The sequence below is a fragment of the Pollachius pollachius genome, assembly GCF_949987615.1.
Source record: "Pollachius pollachius genome assembly, chromosome: 17".
Lineage (NCBI taxonomy): Eukaryota > Metazoa > Chordata > Actinopteri > Gadiformes > Gadidae > Pollachius > Pollachius pollachius.
In genome coordinates this window covers 9,189,720-9,209,605 of record NC_136950.1, presented here as the reverse complement: position 1 = coordinate 9,209,605, position 19,886 = coordinate 9,189,720, and the positions used below count along the sequence as shown (strand labels likewise).

The window sequence follows — 19,886 nt, the reverse complement described above, 5'->3', positions numbered from 1 at the left end:
TTCTGCAGTGCACCCCTGTACTGCGATTCAGTCCACTTGCGGTCAAATGGACGAGCAGCCGCTGTAACAAAAAGAAAAAGAAAATCTTCATATATTAAAACAATGGCACAATTTATGTCTACTCCGTGTCTCAGAGGAGGGCACTGGTCATTTCCAATGTCCATTAGCTTGAAATGGTGTCACTGATAGGCTGGGTTCAGAACTGTCCACAGGCACAGACCCCCTCTGAGACGCAGAGCGAGCAGACAGAAATGGTGCCATCCTGTTGTGAGCATTAGAGAAGTGGTTCTCAACCTGTGGGTCGGGACCCCCACATGAATCTGGGGGCTGTCCCCAGATGACAGGGAAATGACTATTTAAGGACTTTTAAGAAATATTTAATAACTCAGAAAAAAAAGAAGAAATAATACCATTACTGCATCAAAAGTAATCAACAAATTATACTATAAAACCTGGTCAAACATTGGCCAAATTGTCATATATAGACAAATTCACTGAACTGAGCTGAGCGCTGTGCACGGTGGATCCTTCTATAAGAAAGAGGCAAACGTTTCTTTTTTTATCTATGGATGACCAACTCTGCCATAATTAAAAATAAATAAATAAAATGTATGTATTTATGGCCTATATTTAGGTATTGAGTGATTTATTTATTCATTCATTTTTAATTATGGCAGAGTTGGTCCTCTATATTTATCAGGCTCCCTCCATGGTGAGGAAAATGCATCCATTCTTATTTACTTCAGAAGAAGTTTTAAATACTTATGAAGGATTTGCAGACTCACCAAACATGCAGTCCTGCATCAACGTGTCCTTGAAGGCGCTCTTCAGTCCCTTTCCCACCCAGTTGAAAATTCATGCTACACGGTTTGTCATGATCCGGCGATAGCATTCGCAGGATCATATTTTTGGCATTGGTCCCTCCGACTAATGCCAAGCGGGTAATCTTAACAGATTAGAGAGAAAATGGTTAGTTTGCTAAAGTGTACAATGTGCCATGTCAAATGGACAGCATATTGCATTTAAAGGGATAGTTCTGATTTTTTGACATGAGGTTGTATTACATCCTCACCATCAGTGTCGGCCATCAGCAGTGACTTTTCCCCCACTGCGTCCCGTGAGCGGAGTTTTGGCCCGCTTTTGGTGTTGCAGATATTAGTTCCTGCTAGTTGCTGGGGTCATGCTGCATGCAGCACTCACCTAATAAGTACATGTTATCTATGTAATTTGTGCAGACATTTGGGGGAGAACATCTTTGCAACACCTTTGTGCTGGGCGTCAAACACACTAGCCACTACACTGCCAAGCCAGTTCCTGATTATTATAAAGAATCTACCTCATAGGCTATCTTTTGTAAAAATCAAACATGCATGATAAAGAAACTTATTTCTTACAACACTTTGGGAATCGAACTTAATAGCTAGGCTCTTGGTCAAACACAGAGCCACTAAACTACATAAACAATAAACTCAATATACTCAAAAATAATCCTTATTCACTCTCATAGGAAATAAAATACATATAGTGGCCGTCGCTATGTATTATCACAGCTGCTCACTTCTGTTGAGAACATCACCTCTTTACTATTCAGTGGCCAACACATTTATATTGGTAGGGCTTTACAGTGTCTTAGAATAATCTAATATACAAATAGTACCCTTACATTATAGGTGCTCTGCAATTGCAAGTACACCATTGTATGATATTTTGTTATTTTAATAAAGTGTAGCATATATATAGTAGGATATAGTAGTATAAAGCATTGGAGTATGTATAAAGTATAGTAAAATAAAATGTAATTGAGTACAAAAGAAAAAGTATAGTATAATTTGAAGTTAAAACAAAGATCCAGAGAGATCTTTCTTTCCAAAACCTGAAACCAAACCCTACAACCAAACCCTAACGCTAATATCGAACCCTTAAACAAGATGCTAAACCAAAAATCAAATTAAAACCCTAACCCTGAACCAGACTCTAAAACCCAAATACAAAACCTATACCTGAACCAGACTCTAAAACCCAAATACAAAACCTAACCCTGAACCAGACCCTAAAACCCAAATACAAAACCTATGCCTGAACCAGACCCTAAAACCCAAATACAAAACCTATACCTGAACCAAAACCATCCCCAGGGTATAAGGTTTCCTATTTGGTTTAGGTTTCATGGTTAGATTTTTGGATCTAAGGATTAGTTTGAGAGTTAGTGTTAGCTTTGAGAGTTAGGGTTTGGTTTTTACGGTGATGGTTTTGAGAAGCTAATTTGATTCCATTTTTTTCAATAGGGGAATTATTTTGGATTTGGGTCGTAAACTCCAATTTACCCTTTTGAATACAATAAAGCATGTTTCCACTTTGTATAAGACTTCTCCCTCACATCGTAGCATGTTCCTTGTCTTTGTTCAGGGTCATTTTGCCACGTTGAGATGTTTTCATTCTTCTCCTTTAAAGACATCCCATGTTTGTTTTTTTTATTGATTAGAGTGTCCCGTAATTTCTGCTCTGAATTTCCCTGCGCGCCAGGCAGTGTAGTTTCCCTCCAGCAGAGGGCGCAGGAGGACCGTCTAACCAGACGAGGGCGGCTCGTCTCGCCGCAGTCGCTCTGCTGTCTGCCCACATTCTGAGTATTATTTTCCTAGTCGAACCGAGTTTTATCAAAACACAGCGGAGTTTAATTCCAACATGTACATTCATTATACTGTTATGTGTTTCCTTCAACAGCAGGCTACATCAAATCACACATTAAAAACAATTAATTAGTTTCACTGTTCTGTTCAAATCTAGACCGAAGAAAAATCACCTGTCGTGGTGAATGTATCATTCCGTATTGCATTGCAGCACTGTTATATACACTATATTAATAAACCATATAGCCATTTACACTGAATCAAAAATCACTGTATTCAAACGAATGTTTATTCATTTAATGATGTGTGTCTGCACTACATACGGCACCGGCATATTGTATAATCATTAAATAGCTGTAAAAATTCCAAGAATATGAGTCGACTTTTATTGGGCGTCGAATTGTAGAGTCTACTATCTTTTGTGTTGTTATAGTGTGTGCTTAAGGCGGGGGTGTTCTTTTATGAAGAACTCCAAGTGAAAGGCTAATTCTTGTTATCGCCGTGGATGTCTAATGAGAGGTTACCACCCACCGTACTACAGTACTATTATTATTACCAACCACTTTACTACAGTACCTAAGAGTCAATGGACTTCGTTGCGATACTAACCCCGCCCACATTGTCTCCCTCCACGAGAAGTAGTCCCCCATTTCAAAGATTACTTATACACATTAAATATCCACAAAAACACTCATCCTTGAATCAAGTGTTAATTTATAGCACAACCTGTGGAGAATGTATGTGTTTTCATTAAGACCTAAATCCATTGCTTATTTAGCGGGAAAGCTCTCGCGGAGGGATACATCCTACAGGGGTAACGCGACCTTCTTATTGCAGCCGGTCGCGCCTCAGCTGTGATTTCCATGCAGCTCGTGAACAGCTTCACTCCACAGCCGGTGTACGTCCAGCTTTTCTACAACTCACACAAACGCACGCCTCCTCCCGCTCCACTGACAGTACGAGCGAGATTTTTCCGCCCCACGCCAGAACTGGATTAACGTTTCTTTCTTGCTGGAATACTTGCACTTTTAGCGCATTTTGGGTCCGGGTTCTACCCCCCGCTTCTCAGACCCACACCGGGTATCAGCCTTTTCACGCTTACGGTAAGAGGAGGAATGTAGCAGCGTATTGGACGCATGGTGCTACGCATCAGCGTGTTGCCGGGTTTAAAACCTTATCTCTGGCTTAGTGTAACGTTACTACTGCAGCATGGCGTCTATGCTGTGTGTGTATGACCTGCAGCATGTGTGTGTACTGCAGCATGTGTATGTGTGTGTGTGTGTGCCTGTGTGCTGCAGCATGTGTGTATACTGCATGTTTTAGTTACTTTCAGCCACGCATCGAGCACCTGCTGCTAGAGAACTGCATGCATGCCAGCAGCGCATGCCTGCCGGTGTATTGAACTGTCTGCCATGTGAACAGTGCTGCACTTTGACGTGTACTCACCAGACACCTTGTCGCAGCGTTTACACACACACATCCCTGAGACGTGACCAATTAATACTAACTACAACCTTTTCTTCTCCTTTCAGTTCCGCGACGTTTAGGGCAGCCATGCCGCTGAACTCTTCCTCAGGGGCTACCACGACGAGTAAAAACTATGACTACGACTACGACTCCCTGCAGCCCTACTTCTATTACGACAACGAGGAGGAGGATTTCTATCACCACAACCAGCAGCCCCAGCCGCCGGCCCCCAGCGAGGACATCTGGAAGAAGTTCGAGCTGCTGCCCACCCCACCCCTCTCCCCAAGCCGCAGACCCTCTCTCTCCAGCCTCTTCCCCTCCACGGCCGACCAGCTGGAGATGGTCACGGAGTTTCTGGGGGACGACGCGGTGAACCAGAGCATCATCTGCGACTCTGACTACTCCCAGACCTTTCTCAAGTCCATCATCATCCAGGACTGCATGTGGAGCGGCTTCTCTGCCGTAGCCAAGCTCGAGAAAGTAGTGTCTGACCGTCTTGCGTCGCTTCACGCGGCGCGCAGGGACTCTGCCTCTTCCACGGGGGGGAGTAGCCCCGCGTCAGAGTGTCCGTCGGCGAGACTCAACACAAACTACCTGCAAGACCTCAACACGTCCGCGGAAGAGTGCATCGACCCCTCCGTGGTCTTCCCCTACCCCATTGCCGAGACTCCCAAGCCCAGTGTGGCGGTGCTACCGCAGACCCCCCCCACCACAACCACCTCCATCCACACCAGCTGCACCGCCTCCCCACGGGACCTGTCACTGGATACCCCCCCCAACAGTAGCGGCAGTAGCAGCAGCTGCAGCGACTCAGGTAGGCTCAACACCGGCTAGCGGTTATCTCTGATCTTGTGTTTACTAATGAAGATGAATGGGAGGGAGGGAGGGAGGGAGGGAGGGAAGGTGTAGGGCGGGTCATCCCGAGGCGTGCTGGTGCGGTTCCAAGCACTCGGTTGGGTGGATGGGACGCGTTTCCTCTGTCCCAGCTGGGTTGGTACTGTTGTTTGGTTATGACGCGGTGCACTGTAGTTTCCACGCACTGCTGTGGGAGCGTCTGAGACAGCTGATCCTAGGGAAGATCACACGCCTTCCTGCCTTGTTCTTTAGCAGCATTCCTGTGACCTGAAAGTCTAGGATGTTTGTTTACCTCCCTGCCCGTCCATCTCTTTCAGAAGATGAGGGTGACGATGAGGATGACGATGAGGAAGAGGAGGAAGACGAGGATGACGACGAGGACGAGGAGGAGATCGACGTGGTGACGGTGGAGAAGCGGCAGCACCTTAAACGCGGCGACTCGTCCCCCTCGGACACGCGGCACCCCAGTCCGCTGGTGCTGAAGCGCTGCCACGTCTCCACCCACCAACACAACTACGCCGCTCACCCCTCCACCCGCCACGACCCCCCAGCGCCCGCCGCCACCGCCGCCGCCGTCAAACGCCTCAAGCTGGACAGCGGCAGCTCGCCGCCCTCCCACCAACACCACCACCACCACCATCACCACAGCCACGGGCACGGCCGCGTGCTCAAGCAGATCAGCGGCAACAGGAAGTGCGCCAGCCCGCGCACCTCGGACACGGAGGACTGCGACAAGCGGAGGACTCACAACGTGCTGGAGCGCCAGCGCCGCAACGAGCTCAAGCTGAGCTTCTTCGCGCTGCGCGACGAGATCCCCGAGGTGGCCAACAACGAGAAGGCGGCCAAGGTGGTGATCCTGAAGAAGGCCACGGAGTGCATCTACGGCATGCAGACGGACGAGGAGCGGCTGCTGTCCCTCAAGGAGCAGCTCCAGAGGAGGAGCGAGGCGCTCCGACAGCGGCTCTGCCTCCTGCAGAGCCCCCGGCCCTGAGGGCCCCCGGGGGTCTTAAGACTTGGCGCTGGTGGTGTTTTTTTTTTTTTAATTTTATGCAAGTCAGTTCGGTTGAGTGTGTACAGGTTATGATGTTGCATGCGAATGCAAGACGGGGATTCTAAAGTTGTGGAGATCTTGTTGGATTTCAACGTTTTCAATACTGCCTCAGACGTTATGGTTGGATTACAATATTTAAAGTTTATTTTTATTAATAAAATATAAAAAGAAAAAATTTGGTGACGCTGCACAGTTGAGCGCCCAACATAAAATAAGCATTTTTTTATGTTTCTTTTGTTTTTCATTTTTTTGTAAATAAAATTTCCTATGAAATGTATTTTTGGATCAATTTGACTGGAAGATCTCACCCAGTGGTTTTCAGTGTTCGCTTTTCCATTTTGTTCCTCAATTCAAATATAAAAGAAAAATGGTTCCTGAAACTGTCTCTTGCTTTTCTTTGGTCAGACACTCATCACATGTTAGCCACTAGTATGATGTCAGATCAGCTTACATCAATGAGTGCCACTACTAGGAAACACTGTTCTGTGTTTATGTTTACATTTCTCCCGCCTTGTACACGAGCGTGATGCGCAAGGGGCAAGGGTTCATCGAAGAGCCAACAATACTTGAACTCAGACACGCCACATCCAGTCCTGTGCCCCTGGTGTAGTTATGCTTAATGGTGATCAATGAAATGTCCTGCCAAAGGTTAGCAGTTAAAGGGACATTAGGCTGGTGTGTAATTATAGTAGGAAGTGAGTGGAGACGGGCGACGCCCCTCTAGCCCTACAGGATAGGGACGGGGCTTCAAGACATCCATTAAAATCTTAGCATCGTTATCATATGGTTAAAGAAGGAACTCAAACTATTACCTCTGTTGTCCAGTATATTAAGGAAATATATAGACTTAGAGACCTTAACATGTTCATGTACACTATAGGGCTATAAAGCTTGAACTTCATGACATCACATCTCAACAACTCTCTCCATTTTGGAAGCATACGCTTGTTAAGAGTGTTAGAAATCTTTTTTTTGTAATTGTTTGCTAATGAATCATCAAATTATTTGTCACTATAGAGCGGCATAGTTGTGTTTATAAATATCCAAAGCCCTTCTCATACGAGACATGAAACATTAGTCATTGTTATGTACAATCTAAATTGTACAGTATCAACCCTCTTGAGTCCTCAAAATGTCGGAGTTTTTTCAATAAAAAAATCCCATGAAGTATTCTGAGGTACAAACCCTTCTACATTATAGGTCTACATTATTGCTTTCGTACGGGGTCTCAGAGTATCATTTTTGTACAGGTTCTCCTGGGTTGACAATCTGCTCTGCTATGTGAAGCCTATAATAAACCATGTGTACAGGGATTAACTTTAGCAAGCAGCAGAAACCATAACACAACAGTGGCACATTGAAATTACCCCACTGCATGATTCATATTTAAAATCAATATTATTTGGAGTCACGCATTTAATAAAGAAGCGAGTCGACGGCATTTCCTAACGGAGCCATTACACGATGGAGCGGATTTTATCCTCACCGCGGGCCATTTAATTCTAGTCTCGCCGTGACGTCACTCCCCGTGTCTGACGGATTTCTCGGCTGCGTGGAGCGCGTGGTCGCGAGCACATGGAAATGAGGTGGAGATCTGGGTCTGAAAGACGCGCAAGTGATCATCCGAAAAATGGAATATAATATATATAGCGACCGAATGATCCGGTAAGTGATTATATTGATGGCGTTTATAGATCGATTATCTATAAACGTGTGTGTCGATGCACTGCTGTTCAACAGCAGGAGGATGATGGTGTTATAACAATCATATCACTAGCTTACTGTACTGTACCATTGTCGAGCGCTAATGCGCACTTAAATTAGAAAACATTGTCGTAGACCACTTCGCACTCTTTTATAGAGAACTTATGGAGATACAAATGTTTTAAACGCATCACATGGCTCTATTTTCACCCAACTGTTGTTGTATAACAGTAGTAGGCCTATTATTAACTGCGGGCTGTTATTCTAGCACCCATAACTTTAGAAGAGATTAAACCTAAAATAAAATGTGCTATTCTTTGTTCCATTGTTCACGTTGATGAAATACTATATTTTCTTCCACATTGAAGCTGTCCTGCCATGCCCTAACTGTGTTATGCTGGTTTACATCTCAAGTATGGGACCTACACCTCGAGTTGGGATCATCTCTATCTACTCCATACATTCAGTCAGTGCAAAGGGGCAGAGCTTTAAATCATAACAGATAGTTAAAGGGCCATGTGTTTGGCATATGTTTCAGTTTCAGTTTTCAGTCTTATGTAGGTTATCAAAGGAGGAACGGTGCAATGAAATGTGTTGAACGAGAAGAAAACAGCACAGCTAAGCAGTAAGCGCACTAGTTGCAATAACATCAGTATTCGTATCATTTAATAGAAAAGATGATAAATATAACACTATACATGTATTAACATGAGGTTTGTGCTGTAAGGGTGACAGGTGACAAGTGTAAACAGAAGAATTGCACATTAGGCATGTATAAGTCCAGATATAATGGCAGCAGTCATGGCTGTTGCAGACAGCAGGACTATTTAGGTCAATGAGTTGAGAAGCCTGATACCCTGGAGGTAAAAACTATCCTTAAGTCTGGTGGTACGTGCAGCCATGCTCTCATGCTTGTCTGCCTGAGTATACAAGGAGAACAGTCTGCCTGCTGGGTGGCTGTGCTCCATAATGATGCTGTTTGCCTTCCGCAGACACCACCTGTGAATGATATCCTGCACGGCCAGGAGTCGGTTTCCAGCGATGTGCTGTGCTGCAAATCAGACCACACTCGGTCAGGACTCGCGGCTGTGGGCAGAACGGTTCCCCGTTCCGGGCCGTGATGCTGGCACCAGCCGGGTTAGTGTCTTCACTCTCTCTCGGTAGGCCGTCTCATCGTTGTCCCTGATGCGGCCCAGGATGGTCGTGTCGCCAGTTAATGTAATGATGGCATGGGAGCGCTGCTCGTCACTTTGAGATCCCCATCTCTGTTCGTATCTATTTATTACGTGAGGCGTTATGCCCTGTGTAGCATGCGATTGGTGGGACATCTCTCATGGTGGAGGCCTACGGATGGATATGATGGAGGTGTTGTTGGTGGACCTGGTGAATGGGTCGGATACGGGGTTATTGTTATAATTTTATGATATATTATTGGGCCTTTCTCACCCACAGCCAAACCATGACCTGTGGACAGAGGAATATTTGTTAGTAAGCTCTTGTGGCGTTTAGAGGAGTGAGGTGTACGGTGGTTTTGGTGTTCGGAGTTGCCATACCTCAATGATATGTGATTGGTTGAGACCTTGAAGGAAGATTTATTTCTGGTACATAAACAATCAAAAGCAAATCTCAAGAATGATCAGATAAGCAACAGGATTCAGTGTGTTTACATGCGCTGATAGTAGCCTGGTTACGCAATCTCGCTGTGTTTTGGCACAATTTCTCCTGTTTGAACACAAAATGGTTTCCGATTGGTTGAGAGATGAAAGGGGCGGGGTCTGCAGTGACAGCCTGGGAACGAAACACGGTGCATAGAGCGATGAGGAATAGAAGGGGAATATCGTCTTCCTGATTAACTTTTGCTTAAGCTACATAACCTGGTTACGACATCTATGTAACCTCATCCTTGTCTGACGTTATTTGTTCATTTAGATTCTGTATATAATACCTGTAAGCCCCCTAGAGCAAGATGCTCTAATCCATACCTGCTCTTTATGGACCTGTCTCTACTGTCTAACCCCAACCTGGTCCTTTATGACCTGTCCCTGTACTGTCTAACCCTTACCTGCTCCTTAATGACCTGTCTCTGTAATTTCTAACCCCTTCCTGCTTATTGTTCACAGTCTCTACTGTCTAACCCCTAAATGCTCATTAATGACCTGTCTCTGTACTGTCTAACCCCTACCTGCTCTTATTTGACCTGTGTCTGTACTGTTTAACCCCTACCTGCTCCTTAATGACCTGTCCCTGTACTAGATCTAGTCTGTGTTTGGTGGTGCCCAGGACTAGCAGATGTCTTCTTTTTAGACCAAACCCTGGTTTGAAACATGGGTTGAACCTTTTTTTAATATACCTGGCTTGAAAATGGATCCTGGGACGGAAGCCGGAACAGGAGAGAGGAGACCAGTAAAGACCGGTAGGGACTTAGATACCAAGTATAGATCAGGAGTGACCCGAAAGCAAGTGAAACCCCAGTAAAGAGTATAACATAAGAGAGACCAGAGGAGACCAGTAGAGACCAGTAGTGACCAGGAGAGTCTTGAGACCACTTGAGACTAGTGAAAACAAGAAGAGAACAATAGAGAACAGGATAGACCAGTTGAGAACATGATTGGCCAGGAGAGTCCAGGGGAGACCAGAAGAAACTCCGACCAATAGAAACCAGTTGAGTACAAGAAGGAGACCAGGAAAGAGACCAGGAGAGACAAGGGGATCAGTAGACACTAAGAGGCCAATAGAGACCTGTGAACTATTAGAAACTATGGAGGCTGAATTAGACCAAGTGGTAGACCAGAAGAGATCTGGAGAGACCAGTAGAGACAAATAGAGATTACAGATGGCAGAACGTTAATATCTGGAACCTGCAGTATCTCTACGGTTACCGAGGAAATCTGTCAGCCAGTAGTAGCTAGTGGTTCTCCTCACAAGAACTTCCTTGTCCACGAAATGATTAGGGGTGTGAAAAATAATCGATTGTTCGATGCATGCACGCAAACCCACAGCCAGACACAAGAACCCCTTCTAATTCTGCTTTTTCTTTAATGACATAGAAAAGAAAGATTAGAAAGAAAAGAAAACTGAAATCTATTTTTTACATACTTCCATATTGTGTTGTAATGCAAGCTGCATTGATTATTGCATTGTTCATAGAAAGTCATATTTGTGACAAAAGCTTTTTCTTTAATAAAATATTAGATAAGTTAATTCATCTGTTGATATTTTTAATGATCATCACAAAAGTAGGAAGTGATTCGCAAACTCTGAGTAGCAAACTCAGATGTATATATATATTTTTGAAAATCACCAAGGAAATGTACATAAAAATATTTGTTGCATCGATAATCGTTTTGGAATCGAATCGTTGACCTCATAATCGGAATCGAATCGAATCGTGAGGTGCCAAGAGATTCCCACCCCTAGAAATTATCCATACCACCAGCGAGAGTACTTTGCTTTACGAAGCGATTGCATTTTATTTTTAGAGCAGAAATCGAGTGAGGGAATGCCCTCTGAAAACCGGTTGTCACGATGCAGAAGAAGGTTGGCAGTTTTAGTTATTAAAGAGAAAGTTCTACAAAAGGTCCACTTCAACAAGAGTTCCCCCTCAATGTTTCGTGTTGAGCTTTTTCTCATCTTTCTGAGGGTATTCAATGGAAGGTTTTTAGGACCAAAATCAAGAAAAGTTAGTTTGATGTTAATGTCGCTGTTGTGAGCAAACATTACATTATGTAACAAAAAAATAAAAATGTGTCGGTCAATGCAACTCAAAGAAAACTGTGTTCTCCAGCAACAGTTTCCAGCCCTGCCTGTAAAGGGGCTCGAGACATACCTGATGTGTGTGTGTGTGTGTGTGTGTGTGTCTCGGTGGTCTGCTCTTATGTAATTTTACTTTGAGTAACTGGAATAGATTAGCAATGTAGGCGGTAGGGGGGTGGAGCTGCATACCAGCGGATCTCTCTAGTGGCTCCACAGTCTCTCTCTCGCGCTCCCTCTCTCTCTCTCTCGCGCTCTCTCTCGCGCTCTCTCTCGCGCTCTCTCTCTCTCTTTCTCTCTCTCTCTTTCTCTCTCTCTCTCTCTCTCTCCCACTCTCTCCTTACTGTCTGTCTGGCTGTCAGTCTGTCTGTCTCTCACTCTTTCTCCCTGTCTGTGTCTTGTTCCGTCTTTCACACTCTCTCTTTCTCCCTGTCTGTCTGTCTCTCGTTCTGTCTCTCTCCCTCTTTCTCTCTCTCTCTCCGCCACACTCTCTCTGTCGGCCCTGAGTGAGTGTGTATTTTTATTGGCTCACAGAGCTGAATGTTTGGCTGCCAGACGTCTCTGCCTGCACAATGTTTTTACTGTGAGACATTTAAACAGCCCCATAGACCCAGTGCGGGGCTGTGTGCACGCTTACACTGTGCTAGCTCTGTGGTAACTTTGTGCTAACAGTGTGCTCATGCTGTGCTAACACCGTGCTTAACCTAACCCTAACCCTAACCCTATGTGTTATGAAAAGATAAGATAAAAAGTATCTATCCTAAAGGGGAGATCCTGTTAGCGCTGTGATAACTCTGTGCTAATGCTGTGACATCACTGTGCTATAGCTGTGCTAGTTGGACTAATGCTATGCTAACACAGTCAAACTTTAATAATCCCCAAAGAGAAATTATATTAGCACTGTTGCTAACCCTATGCTAATGCTGTGATAGCAGTGTGCTCACACTGTGATACATCTATGATAGCACAGTGCTAACACCACTGCTGGAACCAACTGCCCAGTTCCCATCAGTCTCTGATGAGGGAATTCCCCTTCTCTCTCCCTTACTGATCACAGCTGGTTGCAGCTATTCTTAGAAACCTCAACAATGTACTCTTATACTCCACACTCTTTCCAGCCCTAGGTGGGAGGGAGGGAGGGAGGGAAAGCAACATATGTTACCGAGAGAGAGGAAGGGTGGGGGGGGTTACTGAGAGAGATGGGGAAGAGAGACAGAGAGAGTTAGTTCGAGGGAGAGCGGGGGGGAGACAGACAGAGAGGGAGATTCGGTTCCTCTGCCCTCCGTGACGTCTCGTCAGTCTCTCTATCCGTGGTCACGGGTCGGCCGCGGCGAAGAGGGCGGGGCTGACCGTGTTCTCCCCTCCTCTCACGTTTCCGTGGAAGGAGGCGGAGGGGGGTGTGGTGGCAGGGCGTGTGGTGGGTTCTGTCGGGTGGTCCAGACACGTCTGACAGTTATGTAAGCGAGCTCCAGGCCTCCCTGCCTCAATGAAGTCATTAACCAGCAAACTTGGATCGTCTGTTTGTACACCGAGGAGAGGGAGCGTCGTCCAGCTATGTTCTAGGATAGTTTTTACACGGCTTTGTCGTGAGACCTTTAGCGACTGCAAGAAGAAGTTGCTATAAAAGAAGTTGCTCCAACGTCCCGGAACTATTAAAAGTAATAAAATAAAAGTAAGTAAAAAATAAAAAAACATAACTGGGATAGCACAAAAAAAACATGCAATGTATGATATACATTTATATATATACAGTATATAAGGGATGTCCATGGTTAACTGATAAGATCTTTAACCGGTAAATACTTACGGTTAAAAAGCAATTAAATCATCTTAATTTCTCTCAGATGACAGGAGATTGTTGTTTTTTATTGATATTGATACCATTTTCGAGACTCCTTAATGATCCAAGTCTTTATTGATACCACTATTGATACTTTTCTATTATTTTGTTGAAATAGAACTTGGATTCTATTCTATAAGATGATCATAAATCAAGATAGGACGTTAAACAGGTCATAATTCCATCTTTACTATCTATTTTATATTGCTGGGAAAACAAGTTTTTGCCAAAATCTCACATTTCTTTTTTTTGTGTTGCATTTGAACACATCAATCATATTACTGAGCCGACCTGAACCCATCACATTTTTTTTAAGCTAACTAGCTCAGATTTTAACATGGATTTAAAAACTGGATTACTATTTTTAACTGACTGGACTTTCTACACCGTCCGATTGTGTGATTACTACCGCTGCTTTGAATGACTGTTGATGCACGCGGTGCCGACTCCGAGCCCGTCTGCAGCAGCAGCAGCTGACAGAGTTTTTGGTTGGACTAGATGGATACTGAGTTGAAGGAGTTTTTTTAACCCAAAGACAGTGACGGTTTGAAACACTTTTATATAGGCCTACAGTCCAGTGTAAGCTGTGGTCGCTCACACTAAAGCTCACTGTAGGCGTGCATGAACCATGAACCAACCTGCCGGCGGCTGGCTATAAACAGTGCCGCGCCTACGAGTGACGTAATAATCGTGTGACTCAACGAATCGATGACCAAATTCGTTGCCAACGCTTTTAGTAATCGATTTTAAACGATTTTATCGATTCGTTGTTGCAACCCTAGTTCCCAGTGTTCTTGATATTGTCTTAGAAAGATCTGTCCGAGAAAAATCACCTGCCGGTGGCTCAGGAAGAGGGGCCATGTCAATTAATGATTTCATTAATAATATTTACTCCCGCTTTGAAAACAACCCAGCCAATCCTATTTCAGTGCACTGCTCAGGGGGGTATCTCATTGGTTATGAAGGTGCTACTCTACTCATCTGAGTCCCCATTGTCTCTCCTTTTCTCACGTGTGAATATATGACCGTGCCGGTGGCCAGAGTCGAGGTGTGAGGGCAGAGTTCTGTCTCTTCTGATGGAACAGCCGTAAAGGGACAACTGTCCCCTTTTACAAACTGTAAATAAAGACACCACCCAGGTGCCAGTCTGAGGGTCTGTAAACCCCCGCTGGGCAGGGGGGAGGGGCGGTTTACCGAGAAACTGTTTGTCATTCATATCATTATCCTAAGGGAGCTTCTTTCATGCTAGGAAAACCTGGCTTCCTTTGATAGCATTTCCCAGCCAGGATAATGAGACTGACTTGTATTTACTACCTGTGATTTGAGAAGAAGGCGAGAAATGAGGGGTTGGGAGGGGAGGAGGGGGTATTTGTGGTATTATGGCCCTGACACGCCAGGCCAACCAATGTAGGGGCCATTGGTGAGCGTCTGGGGCCCTTGCTTCTTCGGTGGGTCCCATACCGTTGGAAGTAGGCGGCCCTTGAGTGCGTTTCTTTGGCCAATTCAACATGATGATTCAGAGACTGAGAAGTCCCTCGGATTTGCTATTCGGCTTTAGCGAATCAATGCATGGGAAGAGAGGGAAGTAGCTAAAGCACCAAACAACGTCGTCAATAGGGCACAAAGAGATTTTCTCAATTTCCCTCCTTCATCTCATCAGACCGTCCAGCATTTTCGCAAATTCTCGATTAGAAGAAGCTATATTATGAAACTCTCTGACCAAGAGTGGTGTGAAATGATTGGCAAACGCTGCTTTGTTTGGTGTTTGTATATATCCGCAGTCCAATGTCCTCCAGTGTTCCTTTTTGAAAGACAAATACAGACTATCGCCCCCTGCTGGTTATTTCCTCTCACTCAGGTGAAGAACATTCCTGGTAGTTCGCCGTTGGCTGTAGACTTTGCAGTGCCTTCCAATGCAATCTTTTGACCAAGACACAGGTGATGTGAGGCAACGCAGCAGTCTACCTTCGTATTGGCTAGTTCTTTGATGTCAATTTAGTGTGTAAGGGCCTTTGGAAGTTTGGATATTTCTATCTTGCGATTTATTCTCAATGGACTAGTCAAACTGCTTTTTACTATTGAGCCTTTCAGCAGACTCTATTCAAAGCAACTTCAGCTAATTCAGATACGTAATCAGGGAGAAGGTAGGGGTTAGACAGTACAGAGAAAGGTTTATTAGGAGCAGTTAGGGGTCAGACAGTCAGAGACAGGTCATTAAGGAGCAGTCAGGGGTTAAACAGTACAGAGATCGGTCATTACGGAGGAAGCAGGGGTTAGACAGTACAGAGATCGGTCATTAAGGAGGAGGCAGGGTTTAGACAGCACAGAGATACGTCATTAAGGGGGATGCAGGGGTTAGACAGTACAGAGATAGGTCATTGAGGAGCAGTAGGGGTTAGACAGTATAGAGATAGGTCATTAAGGAGGAGGCAGGGGTTAGACAGTACAGAGACAGGTCATTAAGGAGCAGTAGGAGTTAGACAGTACAGAGATAGGTCATTGAGGAGCAGTAGGGGTTAGACGGTACACAGACAGGTCATTGAGGAGCAGTAGGGGTTAGACGGTACAGAGACAGGTCATTGAGGAGCAGTAGGGGTTAGACGGTACAGAGACAGGTCATTGAGGAGCAGTAGGGGTTAGACAGTACAGAGACAGGTCATTGAGGAGCAGTAGGGGTTAGACAGTACAGAGAAAGGTCATTGAGGAGCAGTAGGGGTAGGGGGCATCTTGCTCTAGGATAACTACACATGGGGAGTCATTTGGGTGTGACACCCTCACCACTAGACTCCTCCCATCCCCCCTCCCCCCCGGAGAGCTCCATTGCATTAAACACTGACACGGTCAATTCAACTAACTGATTGACCTCTACAGATTAGCATCACAAACTAATCGCTAATCTTCTTCATTCATTCAGTAATTTTAGGAAGGAGTGTCCAATGTTGACTTGTACTGCATCATCAACTTCCTCTGGTTAAAGTCTCCAAAGTGTTTAAATATTTCAAACATTGTTAACAGGAAACCAGGAAACACATTCCTCCACATATCGTCAGTCGGACACAGCTGGAGTCCTGTGTATCTGAAGCGATACCTCCTGCTCAGCAGCAGCAGTTCCGGGTATCTGAACTGCTGCATTTTGGCACTAACACTGCTAGGCAAAGCGGCTGGAGTCCTGTGTATCTAAGTGGCTCTAATTTAACCCTAACACCAAAAGGCTAAGCAGCCAAAGGCTTGTGTATCTGAACACAGGGCTCCAGACTGCGACCAAATGGTCGCATTATGTGACCGAAATTTGAGGGTGTGCGACCAGATGCAATTTTACATCTGGTCGCAGATGTGCGACCAGTAAATTTGTGTGTGAGAAGGATAGGGAATTGCCACTGTTAGTGGCCAATTTATGGAGGGGGAGGGTCCTAGGGATTAAATATTGAGCTAAACGTCTCTGTGAGAAGGAGAAAGATTTCACAACCTGCTACATGTGTTTGAACAATTCGCAAACTATCGACTCGTTCTTCCGACCTGCGGCTAGTGTGCCAGAGTCCTGCACGGGTCTTATTTTGCAAACCGGCACCCGCAATACTTAAAACCGCATCTGACCTGTGTTCCGACGGAAGGGTGAATTACATTCCGCACCCGCTATAAATTGATATCGACGCACGACCCGCACTAGATAAATTAGACGGAACGCCGGGGAATTTCATTATGTGATGTTTGGCCTGGTGCTTTAGATTGCTGTGCAGAAAAAGCACATCATCCACTGTTGACGGTTTCAGGTGACTCCTCCGCTCCTGAATAACATATCCAGCACCGGAGAAGTCTCGCTCGCAATCGCAAAAACCCGCGTCCGACCCGCGCTGTTCAAGCGTCCGACCTGTACCCGTGTCCGACGCATTATCTTTCACCCATTTCATCCAAATTGTGCGGGTCACCCATCGGGTACCAGCGGGTACCCGAACCCGGTCAGGACTTCATGTGCCATAAAGGGAGGCGCCTGCTAATGCATTCTCAATGGAGAGGCCAGTGGGCAGAGAGGAGGCGCAGCGTCCTGCCGCACGACAAGCGGGCCCACTCCCGGGAAACTGTCGTTTCCGTGCTCATCGAACGCATGCGCGCAAACGTGGAAACAGTTGGTAGATATGAGAATCACAATAAAATGTGACACTGAATTTGAAACAGCACATTGTAATTTCTGCATCTATTATCAAAATATTTATTATTTATACAGTGAAAAAAAAAGAGAAAATCACATTGCCATTTTGATTTGCGGCGTGTGCCCCTAAAACTTCTGGTTGTACCCCTAAAATTTTCAGTTAGGGGCCACAGTGCTCCTAGTGAAAAAAGTTAGTCTGGAGCCCTGGAATAGGTACAATTTAACGCTAACACCACTAGGCTAAATAGCTGGAGTCCTGTGAATCTCAATTGCCTCAATTTAAAGCTACCGCCGCTAGGCTAAGCAGCTGGAGTGCTGATACTCCAGAGTATCTGAATGGATACAGTTTAGCGATAACACAGAGCTTGACTCGGCAGCTGAGGTCATTCTGATTAAACCTTAAGTGTACTTAGCAGTCAGATAAAGTTTATATTCCTCGATTTGGTTTTAGTATCAACATAAAAATAAATGTCATTTGCTGCTACAGATGTTTGTGGTTGAAGTGGAACCAAAACAACCACCATATAAGGTTTAAGATATCCTCATCTGAAAAGGTTTCAGTGTGATGTCATACCTTAAATAAACGTGGAACGAATGTAATGATCTCCAGCTAGAGTTTGATGTGGGTGGTGTTGAATTCCTACGTTGATATTGTGATATTTACCATGCTTGTGTAAAGTTTCCTGCTGCTTATCTGATGAATTCTTCGACAGGCAGTCTGGGCATCCTAACAGCCCAGCAGTAGTGTAGGGAAGGAGCTGGATAAACAGAGTAAGCTCAGCTCTGTGGTGGGATCAGTGTGAGTCAGGCTGTTCAAACAATAAGGTGGATTTAGTGGAAGTTTACCTTGGGCAGGAAACCTACCTGTTCACCTGACCTACATAGAGAGTCCCAGCTCTGGATAGGGAAAATTGGAGAGTACAGTACACACACTTTTTTGTACACAGTAAAAAATGTGTGCACAGACACAAACACACACACACCCTTTCAGAACAGATGCAGAGAGAAAGGGATCATAAAGAGAGATCATGACAGAAATGGTGTTTAAAGAAACTACAGAGGAAATATTAAGTGTTCGTATGAGACATGGGGGGGGTCGGGGGCCGCATGAGAGATGGGGATGGTAATCAGCGGTGGTACTTAATATCATTAAGGCATATCATCCCTCCCAGGGGTCCGCACGGAGGGCCCCTGCCCCGCCCCCTTGCCTGGGGAGATCACTAGAGGCTGGTGGGCGCCTGCTGGGGCTTTAGTTACAGGGGCCCAGGTGAAACCCACCTCCTGTACCTTCCTCAACACATACCTTGCTCTCACTGTCTCTCTCTCTCTGTATCTATATCTCTCTCTCTCTGGCTCTCTGTCCCACTATCTCTCTCTCTCTCGCTCGCTCTCTCTCTCTGGAATTTGTCCTTTCAACCAGCTGCCCTCCAGAGTGTGATGTGCTGGCCCCTGCTGCCCTCGGGGCCCCTGGTCGTTATCCCAACAGCGTAGTTGGACTACTGTGCAGCAGGACTACTGTAGATTTATAGGGGCCCCCAGCCCTCAGGGGCCCCTGGTCGTTATCCCAGCAGCGTAGGGTGACTACTGTGCAGGAGGGCTGACGAGATGGATAGGGGCCCTGGGGCCCCAGCTGAGGGCTTGCCGCTCACACTGGCCCCACTGTCGTGTTTCGGCAGAGCGGGGGGGCGAGAGACTATCGGATGACATGGGACAGTGTTTATGATGAGCCAGCTTGTGTGTTGTCGAGTGTCGATGTGAATCAGGCTCGGCGTTCGTTCACACCCGCATTCATGTTCTTTAATAGAAACTCTCTATATTTTAACATTGGCAGCCATAAATAACTTACTGAGTACGTAGAAAAACAAATCATTCATGGCTGGGGTCTGAAATACTCCCAGGGATGCGTCCTGCCCCCCCTCCCTATGTAAGCCAATAGGAGTCTGCTAGCCATCTGTGGGAATCGATACTGCTGCTGAATCACACTATCATAGTCCGGCCCCCCTTACACACACATACTCATAGCCTCCCTGTGCCCTTATACACACACACACACGCAAGCACGCACGCAAACACACACACACACACACACACACACACGCACACACACCAGGAGCACACACACATGCATATCCCATGAACACACAAGCACATATCCCATGAACAAACACACTCTCCCTGCGTATGCATATCTCCGACATATACACACACTCTTCCTGCTCTGCTTAACGCACATACACAGACACAAACACACATCCCAAAAACACACACACCCTCCCTGCCCCCCCCTTTCATACACACACACACACACACACACACATCCCACATACATTCACAGTCTCCGTGCCATGCTTACACACACACACAAACACACACATTCAACCCCCCCCATAAACACACACCCTCCCTGCCCCCTGCCCCCCCCCCCCCCCCCCCCCCCCCCCCCCA

At 45.7% G+C, this 19,886-nt stretch overlaps 1 protein-coding gene across 2 annotated transcripts; it reads left to right on the top strand.

Annotated features, from left to right (window-relative positions):
* The first annotated feature begins 3,510 nt into the window (after nucleotides 1–3,510).
* myca (MYC proto-oncogene, bHLH transcription factor a) lies at nucleotides 3,511–6,380 on the top strand. Of its 2 annotated transcripts, none has more exons than XM_079754525.1 (3): nucleotides 3,511–3,730; nucleotides 4,160–4,908; nucleotides 5,270–6,380. In XM_079754525.1, exons 2-3 carry the CDS (start codon nucleotides 4,182–4,184, stop codon nucleotides 5,938–5,940), a joined length of 1,398 nt encoding a protein of 465 aa, XP_079610651.1. In that variant the 5' UTR covers nucleotides 3,511–3,730; nucleotides 4,160–4,181; the 3' UTR covers nucleotides 5,941–6,380. The 2 variants fall into 2 exon arrangements, with proteins under 2 accessions (XP_079610651.1, XP_079610650.1); XM_079754524.1 differs by having other exon boundaries at nucleotides 5,267–6,380.
* Nucleotides 6,381–19,886: the final 13,506 nt, after the last annotated feature.

Bases quoted from the DNA above. Each gene is read 5' to 3' on its own strand.
- myca (XM_079754524.1), top strand. From the start codon at position 4,182: ATGCCGCTGAACTCTTCCTCAGGGGCTACCACGACGAGTAAAAACTAT. The intron at 4,909-5,266 runs GTAGGCTCAACA...CATCTCTTTCAG, and splicing joins CAGCAGCTGCAGCGACTCAG to AAGATGAGGGTGACGATGAG.